The 21,177-nt window shown below is 32.8% G+C and overlaps 1 protein-coding gene and 1 pseudogene across 1 annotated transcript; both read left to right on the forward strand.

The window, feature by feature from the left end:
- Nucleotides 1-5,677: 5,677 nt before the first annotated feature.
- Nucleotides 5,678-6,028, forward strand: LOC147411434 (calcium-binding protein KRP1 pseudogene; annotated as a pseudogene).
- Nucleotides 6,029-15,641: 9,613 nt separating this feature from the next.
- Nucleotides 15,642-19,385, forward strand: LOC147411435 (NAD(P)H dehydrogenase (quinone) FQR1). Its single transcript, XM_086448624.1, has 4 exons — nucleotides 15,642-15,798; nucleotides 17,619-17,712; nucleotides 18,544-18,806; nucleotides 18,950-19,385. The coding sequence occupies exons 1-4, from the start codon at nucleotides 15,776-15,778 to the stop codon at nucleotides 19,179-19,181; spliced, it is 612 nt and encodes a 203-aa protein (XP_086304750.1). The 5' UTR covers nucleotides 15,642-15,775; the 3' UTR covers nucleotides 19,182-19,385.
- Nucleotides 19,386-21,177: the final 1,792 nt, after the last annotated feature.

The following is a 21,177-nucleotide window of genomic DNA, read 5'->3' on the forward strand; positions in this document are numbered from 1 at the left end:
AGCCCAAATAAGATGGCGTTTGGAGGCCTTAAACAGAGCCAAACATTTTTTCAAGTGTATGGGTTAGAAATTTCGTAATGGGTTGAGTTTTTGTGAAGATAATCTCTATCCTCACCAAAAATCAGTATGTTCTGAAATTTCTAACCCAGCAAAAGTGATTTACAAAAATCGAACAGTCCACAATCTCTATCCTCACCATAGAGATCATTCATCCTCACAAAAAATCAATCAATTCCGAAATTTCTAATCCTTATTTTGAAAAATGTTTGGCTCTCTTTAAGACCTCTAAACACTTTTCTTGTAAGTTCTCATCGTTGTTAGAAGAGTGGGTCAACAATATTTTCTCATCCCAAAAAAGGTTCTTTTGAGTTATTCTTCCCTCGGCTATTGTTTCGGGGGTGTGGAATGAGAGAAATAACAGGATCTTCAATAATAAGATGAGAAGTCCTCGTGATAGTTTCTTAGAGATCTTAGACTTTTTATATCTTTAATCTAAATAGAACATAGACTTCGTGGAAGTTACTTTTGATGACTTTCTTTTTAGATAGAACTCTTTATATAATCATTGACGTCTTAGCTTTTCTTCTTTTGTTACTCTTTTGAAAGGCCTCCTCGTACGTTTTTCCCTTTTATCAATATATTATACTTACAAATATAAAAAAAATATTTTAAAAACTTACGTATCAATTGCCTCTTCCGTAGAATATAACGCACCACATACTTCCAAATTTACAAATCAACCATTCTATTTCTATATTAACTATGGAAAAATAGTGAAATCAATTGGATAGGGATAACGGTCAGTCTCCATTTACCATTTTTCAAGTGCGTAGTAGGTTGGCAAGAAGTGGACCAAATATTGATCTCAAAGAGTGTGACACTGCCATGTCGTGGTTTCACGCCCCTACATTTCTGCCAAAATTTGTATACCTACTTGGAAATACTTCTATGGAGAAGGTGTTTTTCCACAGCTACATTTATTGGGTGTAAGCAATCTAATGACGTGTCCCGCAGAAACGACTGAAAACTAGTTTGAGTCCGAATTTGACGGAGACTTTTCGCGTGAAAAGGAGAAACTAAGGAAACGCGTAGAAATTTATACGTCATAAGCGTCATTTATTTGCTGTATCATCGTTAATAAATACAAAAGCTTCATGTCTTATATCAAATACTCTTTGGACAGATTTACCATATAAAATGACATTTAGTGGATATATACAATTAACTGATTACTCCATTCACCTAAAATTGATTAATCAATTTTTAATCTACCATCTTTTAATTCGAACCTCCTTCTGATAATTAAAAATTCTATTTTATTTAAAAAAAATGTATTAGTTTAATTTAACAAAAACTTGTCTAATGGTTGAATATCCTCGTGTTGCCCTCCTCACAATGTGAAAAAAGCCCAAATTTGACAGTCTTGGGTCGTCAAATTTCATAAAATTTGACGGATCAAGAGGTAGAATTGGCGTCGAATTTTTCATTGTCAAATTTTTTATTTTCAACGGGTCAAAACAGTCAAATTAATGAAGGATGGGAGAAATTCGACAGCTCTAAACTGTCAAACCTGGGAACATCAAGAATTTCGACGGTCCTACACCATCAAAATTCAGTTTGTAAAATTCGTAGGCCTTGGCCCGTCAATTTTTTTTGTCTAATTTTCCAATTTTCATGTAGTGCCTCCCACTTACCAACAATGTCATTGCTAGGTAACTTTGTAGATAAAAGTCTTTGATTGATGATACGATAGATTTGGTACAATCCAATCAGTACTGAGTAACCAAATTAATTAGAAATAGGTTTATAGTTCAAAAAACAAAAACTTAAGAGATATTTTTTTAAATAAACATATTTTAATAAAAACATTATAATAAAAAAAAAAAATTTATCTTCTTTTTTTTTTTTTTAACTCGATACTATAATTTTTAAGATATTTTATAAGACATTTGATTTAATTAAAGAAGTCATTGTTGGTATCAATTCTCATTGGACAAATTACAAGTTGGATTTTTTTCATTTAAAAATGTTTATTTATTTTTTATCATAAACTCGTCTTTTTTTCTGATTAAAAAAGTATGCCTATCTTGATGACTGACTATTGTATATAAAGTACTTGTAACTTTAGGCCAAGTATGATTCCAATTATCTCATTAACATAACCAAAACCAAGGTTTTATTTAAGTTCCAATTTTAGGCATGTGTGAAACCAAACCGAACCAACAAAATTGACCTATTGACACTTCTAATCTGTAGTTCGATTAATGACTCTTAATCGTTATATTTAATAATTTTTAATCGTAAATTTAATCATTTTATTTTTATATCTAATTTTCTTCAAAATCGTAGAGATATTTCAAATATCATGAGGCTAATGAGCTAATTAAATACATGACAGACATTCCTAGAAAGAGATTATCAATAGATTATTACTTTTTTATGAAAATAATATACTTGTGCTTTTAAATATGATATGTCGAGCTCTGAATACATTTTTTAGCTTTTTTTATAGAAGAAGAACACATCAAACTTGTTTTCCAATCTTTGAATTTGTGGTGCATATTAGCCGGCTGCGACTTTGACCCTATTCACATTTCATACTTTTTCTTCTCCCTCTCTAAATAGTAAATTCAGGGCCTTCTTCAATAAATTCTCTCCCATTGACTAAGTATAGAAAGATGCCCACGAGGGCATTTTCGTAAATTAACATATCACTCTATTTCCATGAGCCGTCGGACAATTTGGGAACTTCTCTTTGACTCCTTCGCGAAGTGATCCTCCATTTATCGAATGACCACAATACCCTTAGTTGTTTGAATAGTCATATGTGTCTATGACATAATAGGCATATTTTAATAAAAAATTCTCTTAAAAAAGAAAGATAATTGTTTCGGGTCCCATGTAGATGCATCATATTAAAATTTTATTATTTTTTATAAAACTAATAAGAATATTTTATTCTACAAGAATTGACAAAATATTTCATTAAATATATTAATAAAAATGAATTATAATTACTTAAGTATTTTGTCTGGCTTCTTATTTTTGTATATTTTTTAAGCATCATTTAATTCATGTACGCAAGCACATAAAATGAAACAATTCATGTTAAAGTTTGTATATATTAATAACTTATCAATATGTAATTAAAATATATAAATAAAATGCTTGATAATTTATTTATTTTTATATTAAGATGTTTTAGTCATTGTGATGTTACTATTCTTAAATTTATATAAAATATAATTATTTTTTTTCTATCGAATTCTCATCAAAGTTATGCAAATTGATATTAATCTTTATATATATATATATATATATATATATATATAACTTATAAGCATGTTTAGACATTTTTTCTGTCATTTTCTATATTCTCAATTAATTATTTTTTTAATATTTATATCATTTTTGTAATAAAAATTGCATTAATTTCTATGCTAAATTATTAAAAAAACCTTATTTTTAAATTAATTATAAAAAAAGTAACAACTTTTTACAATTATCAAAACAATACTAAATCGACATTTTAAGTGTCAAATTAAATTTTTTTTATTTTTAATTCAAATTTCAATAAGTTTCAATTTATTTATTTTATATATATATATATAGGGTCCGTTACCCACCCTAAGCTTTACCCTACATTTTAACAAACGTGTTTTGTCCTACATGAGTTAGAAGTTTTGGAATGGGCTAATTTTTGGTAAGGATGATCTCTATGGTGAGGAGATCATCCTCACCAAAAATCAGCTCATTCGAAAACTTCTAACCCCATCAAAAATGGACGGTCCACGATTTTTCAACTTTTAAACATAGGGCTAAAAATTTCAGAATGGACTGATTTTTTGTGATGATGATCTTCTAATCATAGAGATCATCCTCACCAAAAATCAGCCCATTCCAAAACTTCTAACCCATGTAAGACAAAACACATTTGTTAAAGTGTAGGGTAAAGCTTAGGTTGTTGAACATTTCCCATATATATATATATATATATATATATATATATGTATATAAGAAAATTTATTTTTGATGCACGTCCTATTTGGCTCACAGCCCAACAAATGTTTGACATATGGTACAATGACATCAACAAGAGAGCTATTCTCTCCTACCCGCTACTCACATATTAATTTTTTAGATTTCAAATCTTAAAAGGGTTATTTTGCTCACATTGATTATCACATTGACAATCGAACAACACATCCTTTTAGATTTCTTAAAATATTCATATTCAAATATAAAGAAATTAAAAAATTATTGTTTTTCGAGCTTGATCCAAGGTGTTGAAAATGGATGGCCACCGAACACACAAATCTAAAAATAAAATTCAACAGTGAAAAATAACTATTTTTAAATTTTTTTTATTTTAAATTTCATATAATTTTGTCCTCTACAACTCCATTGCATTGGATCATGTTTTTAATGTCATAAAGTGATCAAATAAAAAAGTTTATTTTTTTCACTATGGGCAAGAGAGAGAAAGGAGCGTTGGAAAAGTTTGTTTTTAAATGCTAAATGGACGTTTTTTGCAACACCCCTTTCTCTCTCTCATGGTCATAATACTCTAAGAAATGTTGATGCGTGTTCAATTTCGAATTCCATGCACAATTCATTTTGCATGGAAACCACAAAAGTTTGGTTATTAAGTCATAGTTGATGTCACGTAACACATATTGTTCAATGTCAAGTCGCGTGTATATTTGAGAGGCACCAACAATCCTTTTGTGTATGGGAGTGAATCCTCTCTAGTAGATTTTTCATGAAGTTCAGTTTTGGACTTATGTTACCCAATTTTTGGGCTAGCTCAATTCGAATTTGGGTTCGCAATTTGTGATTTGCCACTCAAAAATGAACCTAGTTCATAGTGGTAAACAGAGATGAGAGCATGTGAAGGTTGAAGTGATGAATAAAATATAAAAATAAAAAGACGATATTTTATAATTTTTCATTAATCTATTAATAAAGATCAAAGTTAAAGAGGTATCCTATTAGTTTAAAGTTTTAGCGGGATATCTCAAATATTATAGACATGTGGAGGTTATTGTAGAAAGGAATACGTTTAGTTCGCCATATTTGATGAATCAATAGCAAATCATACTGCAAACTCGTTCGATATCTAACTAACGAACCATGTAACCCTATTTTGGACGTTTGAGATACCACCACATCAATGACCGACCGTTGATATATTCTACGAAAACTTGATGATTTTTGGTGTTTTTGATTTTCAAATGGATCTATCGAGCAAATCAAGACTGTACAACATAGGGTCCTTTTGATTTGAGTAAGAATATAATAAGAGTGTGAAAGTAAAGGTATTTATTTAGATCATTTGCGTGGTAGTTTCGTTTAGTTATTTAATTTAAAGGATATTGTTGTAAAAGGACTGATATTATTGAAGGGTAGGATAGGAACCTAACCAAATTTCCGATTCTACCCTTTGCAGCTTCTACGAAAGTCAAACGCAATTGCAGCATCGACCGACCCAAATTAACTGTATTTTGGCTGGCATCCATTAGTCTTTCTCTCTCTTTTCAGTTTCCACGAACAAACCCCCCAATGTTCTGTCTCTTGTATATAAACCCCTTACTTAGACCATAGTTTCCCAAATTCACAACCCACTCTGATTTTGTTTTCTTCGCTTTTACAAGTTCTCTCTTTCCCTTTCTCTAAAATGGCAGCACAGAGGACCGTTGATTTTGAAGATTTCTTACCAGTAATGGCAGATAAGTTAGGAGGGGAAGGACTGATCGGAGAGCTCTGTAATGGGTTTCAATTATTGATGGACGTTGATAAGGGATTGATCACTTTCGAGAGTTTGAAGAGAAACGCAGCACTTTTGGGGTTGGATGGATTGAGAGACGACGAGTTGTTGAGCATGTTGAGGGAAGGTGATGTGGACGGTGATGGTGCTCTTAATCAGATGGAGTTTTGTGTTTTGATGTTCAGATTGAGTCCTGATTTGATGGAAGACTCTGAGTTATGGTTGGAAGAAGCTATTCAACAAGAACTCAAGGGTGTATGATTTTTTTTAATTTTTAATTTTTTTAATTTCCTTCGTTGAGGATTTTACAGATGATCTGGTTAATTAAAAGATGTTACACTTAATTTTATTTTTCAGAACTCTATTTGAATTGTTCATTTTTATTTGGGGCCAATTTGATTTTTTGATAATAATTAGGTCCTGTTTGTTAAACCATGTCTGTAAATCGGCCTAAAACAAAATTTTGCAAATTACAGGAATTTGGGGGAGAGGGTTAATTTGTATTTAATATCTACTTAAAGGAGCATCACCTCTCACCTAAAGATATGTCCATATTATAAGAAGAAGATCACACCCCTAGAAAGGAGATGGTTTAGCTGTAAAACTAGTGACTTACAGCAAGATACGACCGTTACGGAACTACACCTGCTATCAGTAGTCTAGTCAGTTAAGCCAATTAAGCCGTAGTTAATTAGTAGCTAAGAAGACCCCTCAAGTGGGGGCCGAAGCGCTAAGGATGTTCTGTTTTGAGGGGGATGGGGTGGTTTCGTTTGCTACTAGCACACTACGGCTTAGTGGCCTCCTAACTTACTATGTTCGATGTTGGAAATTTTACTTGGGCTTGAGACATGTAGGGATTAGTCTCATTCCAAAGGGTGTAGGGATTGTCGTAGATTTACAATCGGACAATTTGCTTCCACTAGAATTTTTATTCTCTATTAAGATTTCTAAGTTATTGCGACATATAACAACGATCGATCGCTACTGCCCCACAAATTTTTTCTCTCTTTACCCCCCAATTTTTTTTTTGCATACTTAGTTACTCCCATGTGTCCGTATAGGGATATTTTGCGAGAATCATAATCACACTGAGCTAATGATCTAATGTATCAATGAAACACTTCAATACAAAACAACATGTTAATACGCTAATACATCTAACCAAGCTTAGTAACTAGACTCCATTAGGCTAATTAGACAAGATGATTGATCCAACAAGTTAGTGGTAAAATGATCAAAATATAGAAAGCCCTCTACCCCGAGGGATTAGCAAATATGGTAAGATTGATTGAGGTTGCTTCTCAAGTCATGACTTCAACTCTTTATATACCCTTCCACCAAAAGGGTGGCTATTTAATTGTTATACATGTATCGGGTGGGATGGTACGTGCGGCTTGCTAAAGCCTAAAAAAACAAATAGAAAACCCTCTCACGGCAAATAATGTGGACAGCAGAAAAGGAATAACAACCTCACTTACCAAGGAAGGGGTATGAGATCTACCAAACATTTTCATATACTAGGATACATGAATATGTAATTAAAACATGTTTATAGGCTGTAAGATTGTATAATCAAACAGGACTAGTGAGAAGTCAATTTTTTTGCTTGGTGGGGTTAGTGGTTAGTATAAGAAGGGGTTCAAGAGATTTGAACCTAAGACTTTTGGAGTAGCCTCCACAAGGTCTTACCATAGTTAGCTAGTCGTCCTTCTTTTAGCAAGAATCCAAATTATTGTTCTATACATATTTTTAAAATATTTAGCATACAGACTGGTATATTTTTTCAAAAAACACACCTTTTATATTTTCTTCTAATTTATTTTTATCCTCATATTCTTTGATTTCAAATAAATGCTAATGAAATGATATACAAGTAAATTTACATAAATACAAATACAACAAATATGCTATTTGGTGACAAAGATGACATTTTCATACAGAGGATATTTCTTATCTTATAAATATTTTTGGAACCCACCATAACTTTGGTTTTCAAAGTTAATTAAAGAATATGAGTGTTGATGCCACGACTTGGGGTGCAAAATCCGTCTTTACCTATCAATTATTGACCATTATTCTCATTTGCCTAGCACTATATATATAATAAAATGTATCATTAAATGTGTTGATGGTCATTGACACAATTTCATCTGAAACTGAAAATGATGTGTCCATCATCTTTGGCTCCAATTCCACCTCCTATGGCAAAAGCTGGTAGAAATTCTGCAGTGTTGGGTGATTTCTAGCCATTGTATTTGAGCATTTTTATTATGGGCTTGAAACCATGAGTTTCTTCTACCCATGGACTTAGTCCATGCTTTCAGTGCTCAAATCCTAAGGTCAGAGATCATTTGGTGCTTTGATCTGTCAAAGGGTTGGGCCGAAGAGAAAAAAAAAACGTACGGCTTATTATGGATCCAGATCTTGGATCTAGAACTTTAACCCAACTTTCGGTCCATTAGCTTGATGAAATCAAAAAATTTCTTCTTGCTTAATAATAATGATGCAAAGTTAGGGCTATCAATGGGCTGTGTAGCAAATGGCCCAGTGTGAATCGGGCCTCAATTTCGTAGCTGAGGCCCAGCTTGTCTAATGGTCACGCTAGACGAAATAAAAATACCTATATCCAGAGTCCAGACCCGGCTTATTCCACAAGTATATGGACCTATTTATGGTCCATATAACTCAGAGGACCTATTTTCCAACTCCAAGTCAGTATTAAATATGATATGAATTGGGCCTAATTTGGTTTGACATACCCAAATTCGATCCGATATGCTGGGGTGGGCATCACGGAGCCCATTGACAGCCCTTACTAGCAAATTATTTCTACCCCATTAGAAAAAAGTTTCAATATATGCATCGTTAGGGCTGTCAACGAATTGGATCAGAATCGAAATCCGATCTGTTCTATAATGTCAGGTCTGGATCGAGGAGTTGGATTCCAATAAGGATCCAATCCAATAGATTCTTGCATGATATCTTATTGGATTGGTGTTTTATCAACTATGTCCTGCTCCGATAAAGACCCCATGTAAAAAAATGTGAGAAAGTATATGTACATTATATATTTCATTTAAAAATATTGACTTTATTTAGATTTTGTATATCAAATCGGGTTTGGATCCTAATATTGAGATCTGATATAACTAAAAAAAAAACTTAATCTAATCCTTTTATTGGAATGGTACCAAATAATCTCCAATCCAATCCGGACCTGATCCATTGACAGCCCTATGTATCATGTTGAAATGCGTACGACATTTGTCTGTATTATTACATTAGATGGGAAATGGGTGTTAGTTCATTATCTACATCAAAATGTATGTTTTTCCATCTAAATTGTAACCACTGGTTTCATTTTTTTTAACTCATCAATCACTAACAATATTTTTACAATTTATAATTGATTGATGAATTGTTGAAAGAAATATCCCTTTTCGTTTAGGGAAAAAAAACACGTCTTTTGGAAGAATTTTTTGTGAGACAAATAAAAAATTCTTTGGTGGAGTGGGATATTTTTCAAAGTTTTCCAGATTTAAGTCAAAATATTGAACGCTTGGCTGCAAATCTGTACTCCAGTCCACAGAGCTTAACTTTTTTTTTTTTTTCTTTTTCTTATCGTGGGTATCCCCACCCTTTGGGAGAGACTAATCCTATGGTCACATGCACCGGCCCCTCCAAAAGGCCTACGTGCAATTAGTTGAGTCGATGGTCAATCAGACCCTGGAGAGTGGTCCCATGGAGTTCATAGTTTCGTGAGGTTTCAAACACTTGACCTACCTTTCTTCATGAAATTCATAATTTCGTGGGGTTTCAAACACTTAACCTACCATTCTTCATGAGCTTAGCAAATATCGTCTTGCCACTATCAAACATCTGCCAAATCCTAATAGTCCAGTTTGGCCCAGTCTTCATTTAAAATCCTTGGTGACCTTTCCAAGTAGGGCTGGCAATGGATCGGATTAAATCGAAATTCAATTCATCTGGATTCAATAATAACTTAGATCCAGATTGGGATTATTGTTTGATGAATTTGAAATGTAACAACTTTTCGGAATTCGATTGCTTATCAGATTGGTACAAAGTTGTCGCTAGTTTGGGTCCGTCTTAATCCTTATAATCTTTTGAAAAAAAGAAAAAGAAAAAAAACCCATTAATAAGGATTGATAAATTTCCAATTAGGTCCCTTTGGTCAACTTAAAGTTGGTTGGGGTGAGTTACGTAATTGTTGACCCAGAATTCACGTTGATAAAAAGTCCATCATGCCATCGATTGAGAGAAGGATAAGGTGGCACTTTTCTATTTGAAGAGAGGCAAGAAATGACTTTTTGGTCTCTCACCTCTTCCACACGCAATAGGATTGGCTATAATGGATACAGCAGAGTATTCGTGGAGCAAAAGCTAGTTCTCTATCATGCCCTTGTGGACCTATTGAGTGACACCACTATCAAATTAATGCCTTATTTGTCTCCCTAACCCTCCTTTTTACTTACTTTCATGTTTATGTTATTATTATAAATTTGATCTCTTAATCTCCACCGTTCATATGGCTTATCACAATAAAGGTCCCACCTCCTAAGCTTAAAATTCAATGTGATTATAACACCAAAATAATGAGAAACTAAGACTATTTTATATTTTCTTTTTCGTGCTTTTGATTAAACCCACCTTCGTCCTTTTGATAATGACCGAGGCTATTGATGTTTCGATAGAAATCAGAATCATTTGGATTCGGTTGATTTAAGAGCAAGGAAGCACCTATATATGAACCAATTACATGTAATTCAAGATTCCCATGGTCCAAGCAGCAGGTTTGTACTCTGTCCTGGTCACGATAACAACACAATGGAATACTTTACACAATCTATTTGTCACTAATCGATTCCTTATGGCACTCAAACCAATACCCACAATAAAGTTTTCAAATTCAACACAATTGTGTGTGAGCATTCTATTGAGTAGTTATGTACCTAATCGAGTCGAGATGATTTCAAGTATATTTGAGCTAAGTCTAACTGAAATTAGATCGTGGCAATCAAATTACGTACAGCATAGATGCTAGGTAATAAAGGATTAGGTTTGTGATGTGTAGAGGTCGATTTTGTGATACACCTCGAGATCATTGATTTGGACCGAGAAACTAACAAAAAAATGAAATATATATATATATTTTTATTTAAAATAAGGGGTGTAAAGAATATAAGGATTTCTTACGTGATTCAGAACATTGTATCTATTTCTATGCGTTTGGAGAGCTATTCCACTATAATAAAACTCTTATTACAAGATTTTCAGACCTCTCTCTTTCCTCTCCATTTTTCTTTCCTCTTCCTTCCTCCCCTTTGTACAATGGGTTTAGTCCTATTTAAATAGAAAAAAGTGTACTCCAAAGAAAAAAAAAATCTTAATATTAATTAGATTACAATTGTAACATTTACACATTTACCCAAATTAAGAAATCTTGTTTAATTATATTCTTTTTTGACTTTATAACATTATAACAATTAAATCTTTTCAAAATTATATTCAAATCCCATCAAATAAGAAATTTGATGTGATCTATCATGACACATCATTCGAGAGAGAATCCTCCTGACCTTATGTCTTTCATTGTTGATCTTACCTTACATCTTCTAGTATCAATCCCAACCTTGCGTCTTCTGATATCGAATTCTTAATTCTCTTGACCTTATGTCTTCGTGTTCTCATCCTTCCTTTACCCCCAACTCTATACTGACCTTCATTTGCCCTCAACCTTCTTACCTTTCTGATTTTTCAGCTCCCAATCCAAATAACATGACATGTCTATCTCGAGATGTGTTCCAATTGGGGTGAATGAACAGTTCAGACAAGACTCAATTTTTATCCCTCCGCATGACATATTAAAGAGAATTTTTTTTTTTTTTTTTATTTTAGAGGAATTATAATTCTCGTGTTGAGCATCTAATTCAATATGTTTTTTGGTTTTCTCGTTGATTAAGTGACACATCATTCTAATCGGTGATTTCTAATCATCAAGTCTAAACATTTACGTTATGGACTTGAAATTTAATCTTCTCAATCAACAATTTTTATTCATTTTAAAGAAACGTAAAAATAAAATAACAAAAATTTACCAATCTATCTAACTTTTGGTGGGTAAATCAATCAAATGGTGGGTCACTTCTATGGTCATTGGGCCCAAGAGTGCGTAACATGGCACTTTCGAGGAGTGGGACCATCCAACATTAAGGGAAGTCAAGGGTCTTAATATTTTTTTATTGTATTATTAGCATTATTATTATATTATTATTGTTATATTTTATTATTTTGTATAGTTGAAAGGATATAATTAAGGAAAATATTTATAATAAAAAAGGTCAAATGGAAAGAGTCGTAAAGATGGATCTAGATCGGCCACTAATAATCATTAAGTAGTGGCAATGTGTGATAATGACCAAGAATTAAATAATAATAATAATAATAAAAAGTCTAAGCCGTTACCGAGATGAAACTAAGATGGAGCATGCTTCAAGGGAACGCATTGATGCGAATTCTCGTGGGAGTTATGATTCTCGATAATCGAAGCATTAATTACGTACACTTCATGTGCCTTGCAGTCCCAATTGAGGTGGGGCTTAAAGAGTCCGGCTTTGAAGTTGGCATCTCCTTCAAAATTTGAAGAAACCCTCCTCCTCACAAAACACATGGCATTTTGAATTTGTTTCACATTCTTACATTTTTCATTAAAATTTGAAATATTTTATTGAAAATGCCACCTGTAATTCAATGGAAGGGTTCCTTCAAAATTTTGAAGTGGATTGCCCACCTCAAATGGATCAATTTTCAATTCACAACTTGACAAGGCGTTATTAGTCCGATAGATTTGACAACGAAGGCATATTGTAGATAGGACAACAAACTTTGAAGAAACCCTATCCATTGGATTACATGTGGCATTTTTAAGGAAGTGTTTCAAATTTTAGGAGAAATGCAAGGATTTAAAATAAATTCAAAATGCAATGTGTTTTGTAACGAAGAGGGTTCTTTCAAAATTTGAAGTGGACTGTCCGCTTGAAAGTCGGACTCGCGTAGATAGTGTAGTGCATTTGTTCCAATCCAATTAAAGCGAGTCTTTGTTTGGATATATTTGTTATTTGGTGTAATACATTAATGAGTCATGACAAGTGCATGCAGCCTTGGTACACGGCTGATGTGGCAAGGGTACAGAGTCATAGATATTTTCATCGGGATACAAAAGAAAAAAGATGTGCTGTTACTGCCCTTGCCCCATCAGCCATGTACCCAATGTACCGACACCGCGTGCATTCATCATTATTCTACTTTAATTAATGCTTCTAAGGTACAAATACAGTTTGACATTAACGTTCTTTGATGCACACAAACACTTAGACCCTTGTACTTGGTGGACCATAGCCCGTACATTGCAAGATCCCTCCTCTTATTAAACCTCCATAACGGTGACCCAAAGAGGGATGTAGTGTAAGTGTGTGTGTGTGTGTTTTTTAGTTTTAAAAATCATCAAGCATTCTTGAAAATTGAATCGAATCCAATTCCTGAAATTGGTTTATATCAGGTTCAAACCAATTCATTTTCAGTCATGAGTAGGTAAAATTGGACCTAATTCTAAACCAAGCCGAACTTGAACTAGAACTAGAACTCCTTATTGGACAAAAAAAATTTAGTGTAGGGATGTTGTATCTTTATTATTTATAAAATTGGCAATTATTTTATGCTAATAAATAGTTACCATACCAATTATTATATAAAAAATTCTCTCTACCTCTTCTTGTCAAAAGAATGTTATCACACTCAAGTTGATAATCAACCTCATATGTATTATGTATATGAAAGCACAATTAAAAATAAAAAACAATGGAATTATGAATAGAACAATCTAGAATTTTCTAAAAAGGGTTTATAGTTCCGTTGAAAATAATGGACTAAAGAGTTTGAATATCGTTAGGGTTTGGGAAAAAACCCTATTTTTTTTAGGGTTTCGATTCGAATTGGAAGTTATGGGAATTTAAGGAAAGATTTTTTTATATGGAGGGTAGTTTTGTAATTTGGTAATGCCCTCAATTAGGGGTTTCAATGGATACCCATTACCCAAAATCAAAATAAAAAAACTTTGGTTCCGCTTCCCTTTTTATTAGAACCTATTAAAGTTGGGCCTAACATGGAACCAATTCAATAGAAACCAAAACCATTAAGTTCTATCAAATGGGTACCCAGAATCGATTTATTTTCACATTATACATGATTGAAAGTTATCCTATATTTCAAAATTAATATATATGATGTAAAGTTCTTCAAATTTCATATAAACTAAATATTTGAGCTTAAAATGGGTAGTTTCTCTTTAAAGGAGATAAATTTTAAATTTTGAAAATAAAAGTCATTAAATCATTTTTTTATTGATACATTACAAATAATATGTTATTTTTTAGAAGGAATTTTTTTTAATAATGATTTTGAAATAATTTTTCTCATTCGATTTTTGAGACTCGGGACCGATAGGTACCCATGATTTTTGACGGTTCCGGTTTCATTTATTTTAAAATCGGAATTGTCAAGAGCTAGAATCAATAAAATATAGTGATTATGGTTTTAATATTTGTAGGAATCGAATTGGAATCGACCTATTGAAACCCTTACCCTCAATAGACATGGGTTTGAGTAATTATTTGATAAAATCCCAAATCGAAAGCAAAAAAATATTTGGAAAAATTACTTAAAAAGCCTAGTGAAGGGATTTATTTTATAAATAATCCTTAAATTTTGAGCAATAACTTGATAGAGCATTTAGTAAACTTTGTATTTATTTCTTAATGGTCTTTCATTATTGGCGAACTCAACACTTTTTATTTAGTGTTAAGTTTATAATTTTTAGTGTCAAACCCACCACTATTTACTGTGAATTCAATGTTTTTTATTTATTGTCGAGATCACCACTTTTTTTACACGGTTGAAACCTACACATTTTTTATTTTTGAGTTTTTTCGACTAAAATATATAAGCTGATTGATTAAAAATTATTAGCAACGTAATTTCTAATGTGTCCACTCACACGAGAAAAAAGACTATTTGGAGTGCTCAATATACCAAAGATTGTGTAAAAACAAGATTAAAATAAATGTTCTCTATTAATTGATAAAGGAGATTACATCTTTTTATAAATAAAGAATTTTAATCATAATAATTTATCAATTCTATTTTTACTAAAATACTTATCTAAATTAAATAAGTATTAAATCAATAATTAATGTTATCGATCGAATCCCAATAATTTTTTCAAAATATTTCGACACTTAAATCTTTCATATGTGTAGATAGAACTGGAAATCAAGGTTTTACTATTATTATAGTAAAAAACTATTATCTTTCACGACTCCTATACTTATTTGGTGGATCGCTGCGTGGAATTTGCCAACTATGAGATTATTCTACTTTTTTTTTTTAGTATCTCTCACGTTCGTATACGACGCACGATTCTTGATTCCATGATCACGACGCATTAACAGCCCAGATTCTGTCAGACTTCAATGTAGCTGGACACCGCTTGTATTATTCTTAATTAACAACTTAAAAACAGAAACCAGACCCTGATGTGATGGTCCGGAATCATTTAGTATTAAATGATCCGACGGTAGAAAAATGCCACGTGGCCTACTCTATTGGGCCCTTCGTTGATCCTGAACCATGTGGGCTTAAATAATGTAAGAGGCTCCGATTGTAAACACGTATTTTCAGGATCGATTGTCAACGAAAATTGTGATTGGCGTGAGCGTGACATCAACAAAACAATTACAGTAGTTTATAAAACTTCCCCCACTAGTTTCCTAAAAATGATTAATTATATTAATTGGTAACTAATTAATTAATTGAGTCCACAGACGACGAGGGAAATATAAATAAGGCTCCCTTACCCATCGTTTTAGCTTGAAAACGAAGAGATCGGGAAAGAGAGAAAGGCAAAGAGAGAGATCTTTGCATACTCCATTAATGGCGACCAAAGTATATATCGTGTAAGCATTTCTCGTATACCTCTCTTCTTCTGATCTGTATTTTAATCTTGATCTTTATCTCTCATTCGTTTATACAGTCGATTTGTTGTTTTTTTGTTCGTCATTCTTGCAACATTTTTTGTTTGTTTAGCAAAGGTTTTGATATTTGAAGCTTCTCTTGATCTCTTTGTGTTTATATGCTCTTTTTGTTTCTATTTTGGTAAGATTTTCAGATCGGTTGAATTTTCGATGATTTTAGACGCGTTGTATGAAAATTTTGTTTCTGAGTTTAATTTTCAGTCCTTGAAATCGTATGGATTTGTTTATTTTCGTTTAGATCTGTTGATATTTTAGTTCTTTTGATTTGTTACCGTTCGTAATTGATCATTAACGATTCTTACTGTTTCATCCTTTTATGAATTAAATTCTCTCTGGTAAAATTATGATCCATTCTTTGAGCTGTTGAAGGGATGAATTTTGGAGGTTTTTCCCGTATTTGTTATTTGTTATTTTTAATGATCTTTCTTTCCTGATGTTTATTGGTTGAAATTGATGAAAGATGGGACTGAATATCAACAAGAAATCAAGAATGGACTCGAACGTGGAGTTTTTGTGAAAGTTAGGGCTTGATGAAATTAATCAATCTTTCCTTATAAAATTAATTTTTATGGTTTGAAATTTTCAATTTTCTTTATAAAACGTTATAGTTTATTCAAGTTGAAAACTTTTGGTAAGTCTTTATATCATTTTCATCAAAATCAAAATTCGTAAGACAGAAATGTAGGTTTCAATTTTCATAGATGCACACAAACTAAAGATGCAAACTAAAATTCCAAGTTTCTGGTAATTCAGGCTTTAGCTTGTTTTCAGTATTTCCACTTTGTGTCAGTTAATTATCTACAAACAAGACAATGGGAAAGGAAAAAGATAAAAGGAATCTAAATGGGAGACAGAGTCTTAGCATCATATGTATTGCTTTCATTCTCATGGTCCTCATTGGCACAGTAGGTGTGAGTGGCAGATTTTGGTTGTTTCTAAAGAGAATCTTTCCTATCATTTTAGAATTTTCCTTTATTAGATTAGATTACACGCTTTCTCAAGGTCTCTCACTCTGAAATTGATTCATGACCAGAATATTTTTTTGTATTAAACCAAAATTAAGATCCCATCACAAAGTAAGCTCCATTAAAAAAAAAAAATCTCAGCTCACATGTCAAATTTAAGTATTATTAAATTATGTAGTTGATATTTGACTGGATATTATCCATCATCTTGGCTTGGAAAAATTGCGCAACACTACTACTTTTCTATCTTTTTTTTTTTGGTCTCCTTCTATTCTGAATCTTATATTGAAAGATAATAAAGTAACAAAATGCAATATCTGGTATAAGTAGTTCCTTTATGTCCAATAAGCTCTGAAACGAGTTTTCTTCTTTTTTACTCTTGGTTAATAATCATTATGCTTATTCTACTTTAATGCAACAGTTGGGCCGTTCATGTGTCTTTGAATTGTTTCTACTTTCTAGATGCTTGGTCTTCACATATGGTCATACTATCCCATTGGATGTCATCTCATACCATGCAACTTTGTTTCCTCTCCTTATCATATTAAGATAGTGTCCTTTACTATTTGTAGAAGTAAAAATGAATGCTTATTCCTGTGAACTCTGTGTGGACAAAACTTTTGTTCAGTAAACAAATATATTGTGTTTATTGTAATTCATTTTTGTTTATGCATCCACCATGTAAACTAACAGGGAACAGGGCACATGACATCTCTTCTGTGAAATCAATATTTATTGTCTGAATGAGGCTATTTTAATATCCTAATGCTAATGCAGGTACTATTCCATGTATGGACATGTTGAGAAACTTGCTGAAGAGGTCAAGAAAGGTGCTGCATCCGTGGAAGGAGTTGAAGCTAAACTATGGCAGGTTTGTTCTTGTATTACTCGTCATTGCTTACTTGACAGACCCACGAATTGACAAAACATAGTTTTACAAAGCCCATCTTCATTCTTTATTAGTTGCTTGTCAGCACATTAACAAACATTAGGTGAGGATGAAATATAGTTTTCTATATATAAATATGTTGATTTGTATCTCTAAATGTTAATTCATTAAGGAAGGGGTCGTTACTTCTATGCTAATGCTGTGATGTGCAACAATCTAACCATCCTATTAGAGAAAAAAAGATGTGGGTAGTAGGAGTGATTGGCATACTTAAAGCATAGAGCATGAGTGTCTGTTGAGGGGCAATCATCATCATCGAAGCCCTAACCTGAAAATTTTGGATCCGCTGATAGAATCCTTTGCTTCCATTCATTTCTATTCAAAGCCATGTCTTCTGTCATTGTAACTGTGCTCATTGAGATACTATCAATTGAATTAAATGTAGACCTCAATAATTGCCTATTTTTACTCAAGTTCCAATGATGATGCTGGAATATTATGCAAATGCGTAAATACATAAGTAGGGCAGTTCGCACTAGTTTATTTGTAGTCTTCTTTCACTAAATATGCTTATCACAGAAAAAGTGGAAGCCTGTGCTTTTCCATGTATCAGAGAAAGCCGAAGCCTAGCTTCCAAAATTTTGTCATCAATATCCCTGTCACTTTTCTCTTACTTAGCTGTGCCTTTCATGTATCTGAAGGAACAGACCTTTACTTGCAGCATTTTTCTGTCTGAAATTCTTTTGGTTTTCTCTACCTTGCAAAATTTCGAACATAGCTAACCTTACTGAATTGAATCGACACATGGAACAGGTCCCTGAGATTCTGTCAGAGGAGGTTCTTGGAAAGATGAGTGCTCCTCCGAAGAGTGACGTGCCAATCATTACGCCCAATGAGCTTGCTGAGGCTGATGGGCTTATCTTTGGCTTCCCTACTAGGTTTGGCATGATGGCAGCTCAATTCAAAGCATTTTTGGATGCTACTGGAGGTCTATGGAGATCTCAGTCGTTGGCAGGGAAGCCCGCAGGCATCTTCTATAGCACTGGCTCTCAAGGCGGTGGGCAAGAGACTACTCCGTAGGTTCCTTTTTCATCAATATCATACTACTTCCACCACCACCTTGTAATTTATTTTTAGAAATAAGAAAAGAAGACTAACTGATTTATTATTATTATTATTATTATTATTATTTTTTTATTAACAAAATGGGTTTTCACAGATTGACAGCAATCACTCAATTAGTTCATCATGGAATGATCTTTGTGCCCATTGGATACACGTTCGGTGCTGGCATGTTTGAGATGGAGAAGGTTAAAGGTGGTAGCCCATATGGTGCCGGAACCTTTGCTGGGGATGGCTCAAGACAACCAACTGAGCTTGAACTGGAGCAAGCTTTCCACCAGGGAAAGTACACAGCTAGCATTGCAAAGAAGCTCAAGTCAACCGAATGATTTCCATACTTCATACAACTACTATTTTGCATTCAGACGCTGCCATTTTTATTTTTTTCAAGAATTTCAAGATTCTGCTTCCTATTTTCTTAAGAATAAGTTTGGGCTTTTGTTGATATATTTGCTGTCATGAGGTTCGTATGTGTTTTCCTTTGGTACAGTGATTTCTATTAATGATATAGTTTGCTACTTTGCTTTGTCTTTCATTTCAATTTTACAGTCTAAGAACCAAATGTCTCGAAAACAAATGATTTGGCAGTGGGAAGGTTATATTTCAATTCTCACAAATACAACTAATCAAATGTGCTTCTCATGAATATGAATGGGTTTTTAAATATGGATTTGCATTGAATTGGGTTAGGGTCTGCAGGAAGTACCATTGCACCAATCATGGTTCTAAAATTTCTGAAATCTAAGCAGAAAAGTAGTTGCGAAGTTACAAAGATCTTAACGCTTGAAAACATATGGAAACGAAGCATGGGGGTGGTGCTCAAGAACTAGTTAATCTTGAGTTTTCACTATTCCATCCTATGAAGGTTAGTCCTGGTCACAGATTGAAGCATTGTTTGTGATTCTGGTTCATTGAATGCTAGTTGGGTTGGTGAACAAAATAGTGAAGATAAGACTTTTTTTTTTTTTTTTTTAAGCAAATCTTGTATTATATCTATTGACTTTCTCCTAAAAAGCTTCTTCAAACATTTGTTCCTTGAATTTTTTTAACATTATAGTTGTATTGCATGCTTGTATTATATGGATACACAAGTGAATCAATCTGAGCAAACGAAAGTAATGAACCTAAGCGAACCAAGAAACGAATCATCTCTGTCTACGCATATGAACCAGTTTGTTCTAGAGTAGCAAACTACATACTCGAATTCAAATAATAGTGAATGAAAAAAGGAACTAGACAATTACCATTTAACTCAATAAAAATACAGCAATTGAACCACAGGCTGAAGCCCAGAATAAAATGCTTGACTTTGTAGTCAAACTCAAGAGTCACAGTCAACTTAATTGTGGCTTCAGATCATTAGGGAAGATTCTTGTGTTTCTTGTTGCCTCAAATCATTTGAGAAGATTCGTGTGTTGTTTTATTATTACAAAGATTCAGTTTTCTTTATAAGACAAGAATCAACGATAAATTGATCTATTCTTACACAGATTGTCCGTTCTTGTCTTGGAAAGATCCATTTAGGAGCTAACAAGACAAGAAACAACCCAACATTGGTCGGTTGGTTTTGAGCCAAAAGCCAAAACCATTATAATAAACTATTATTAGGGGAAATGGGCTTTGATTTAAGGAACAGAGACCCAAGACTCGTCCTGTTTAATTACTATTTACTAATTGGGTTTCACAAGAGTTTGAGAAATATTTCTTTGTGCTTGAATGATTTCTGGAATAATCAATTTTGGAATGAGAATCAATTTTGACAAAATTGTTGCTAAACAACTTGTTTAGAAATTAGTGATACAAAATTACGAAAAAATGCATTTTTGGATCTAGCAAAAAATAATACATCCTAGAGGAATAGCTCATGTGGTTGACGTATTGCAACATAATTTTGAGGTTATCATCACTGATTTACTGATCTCATTAAAAATAGGTTTATCGACCAAGGAAAAAAAAAAAGCTGAAATTATGAGATTGATGAGTTACTTCACCATGTGTATGGATCGTAACTTTAAAATTAGGATAACGCTGAAGTAACATTGGGGGGGGGGGGGACATTATATCGATGAAAAGCATCTATGGTTTTGACAAAAACTGATGACAGAAATGTCCCCTACAAGGTTACTCCAGCACGACTCTTTAAATTATGATTGAACCAACTCATCAAGTCAACTTGACCAAATCAGCTTAAAAAATGCACCGAGTCATGTCAGAAAATCTACTGAGTTATTTGGTTATATATAATGTTTTTGTGGAGAAAAAAAGATAATTATTTTTATTTATTTTAAAATTTAAAACATTAAACTATTCGATTAAGAGAGGTTG

Source organism: Akebia trifoliata, chromosome 1, assembly GCF_017979445.1.
Source record: "Akebia trifoliata isolate Shusen 1 chromosome 1, ASM1797944v1, whole genome shotgun sequence".
NCBI classification, from domain to species: Eukaryota; Viridiplantae; Streptophyta; class Magnoliopsida; order Ranunculales; family Lardizabalaceae; genus Akebia; species Akebia trifoliata.

Bases quoted from the DNA above. Each gene is read 5' to 3' on its own strand.
- LOC147411435 (XM_086448624.1), top strand. From the start codon at position 15,776: ATGGCGACCAAAGTATATATCGT. The intron at 17,713-18,543 runs GTTTGTTCTTGT...CACATGGAACAG, and splicing joins TTGAAGCTAAACTATGGCAG to GTCCCTGAGATTCTGTCAGA. The intron at 18,807-18,949 runs GTAGGTTCCTTT...GGGTTTTCACAG, and splicing joins GGTGGGCAAGAGACTACTCC to ATTGACAGCAATCACTCAAT.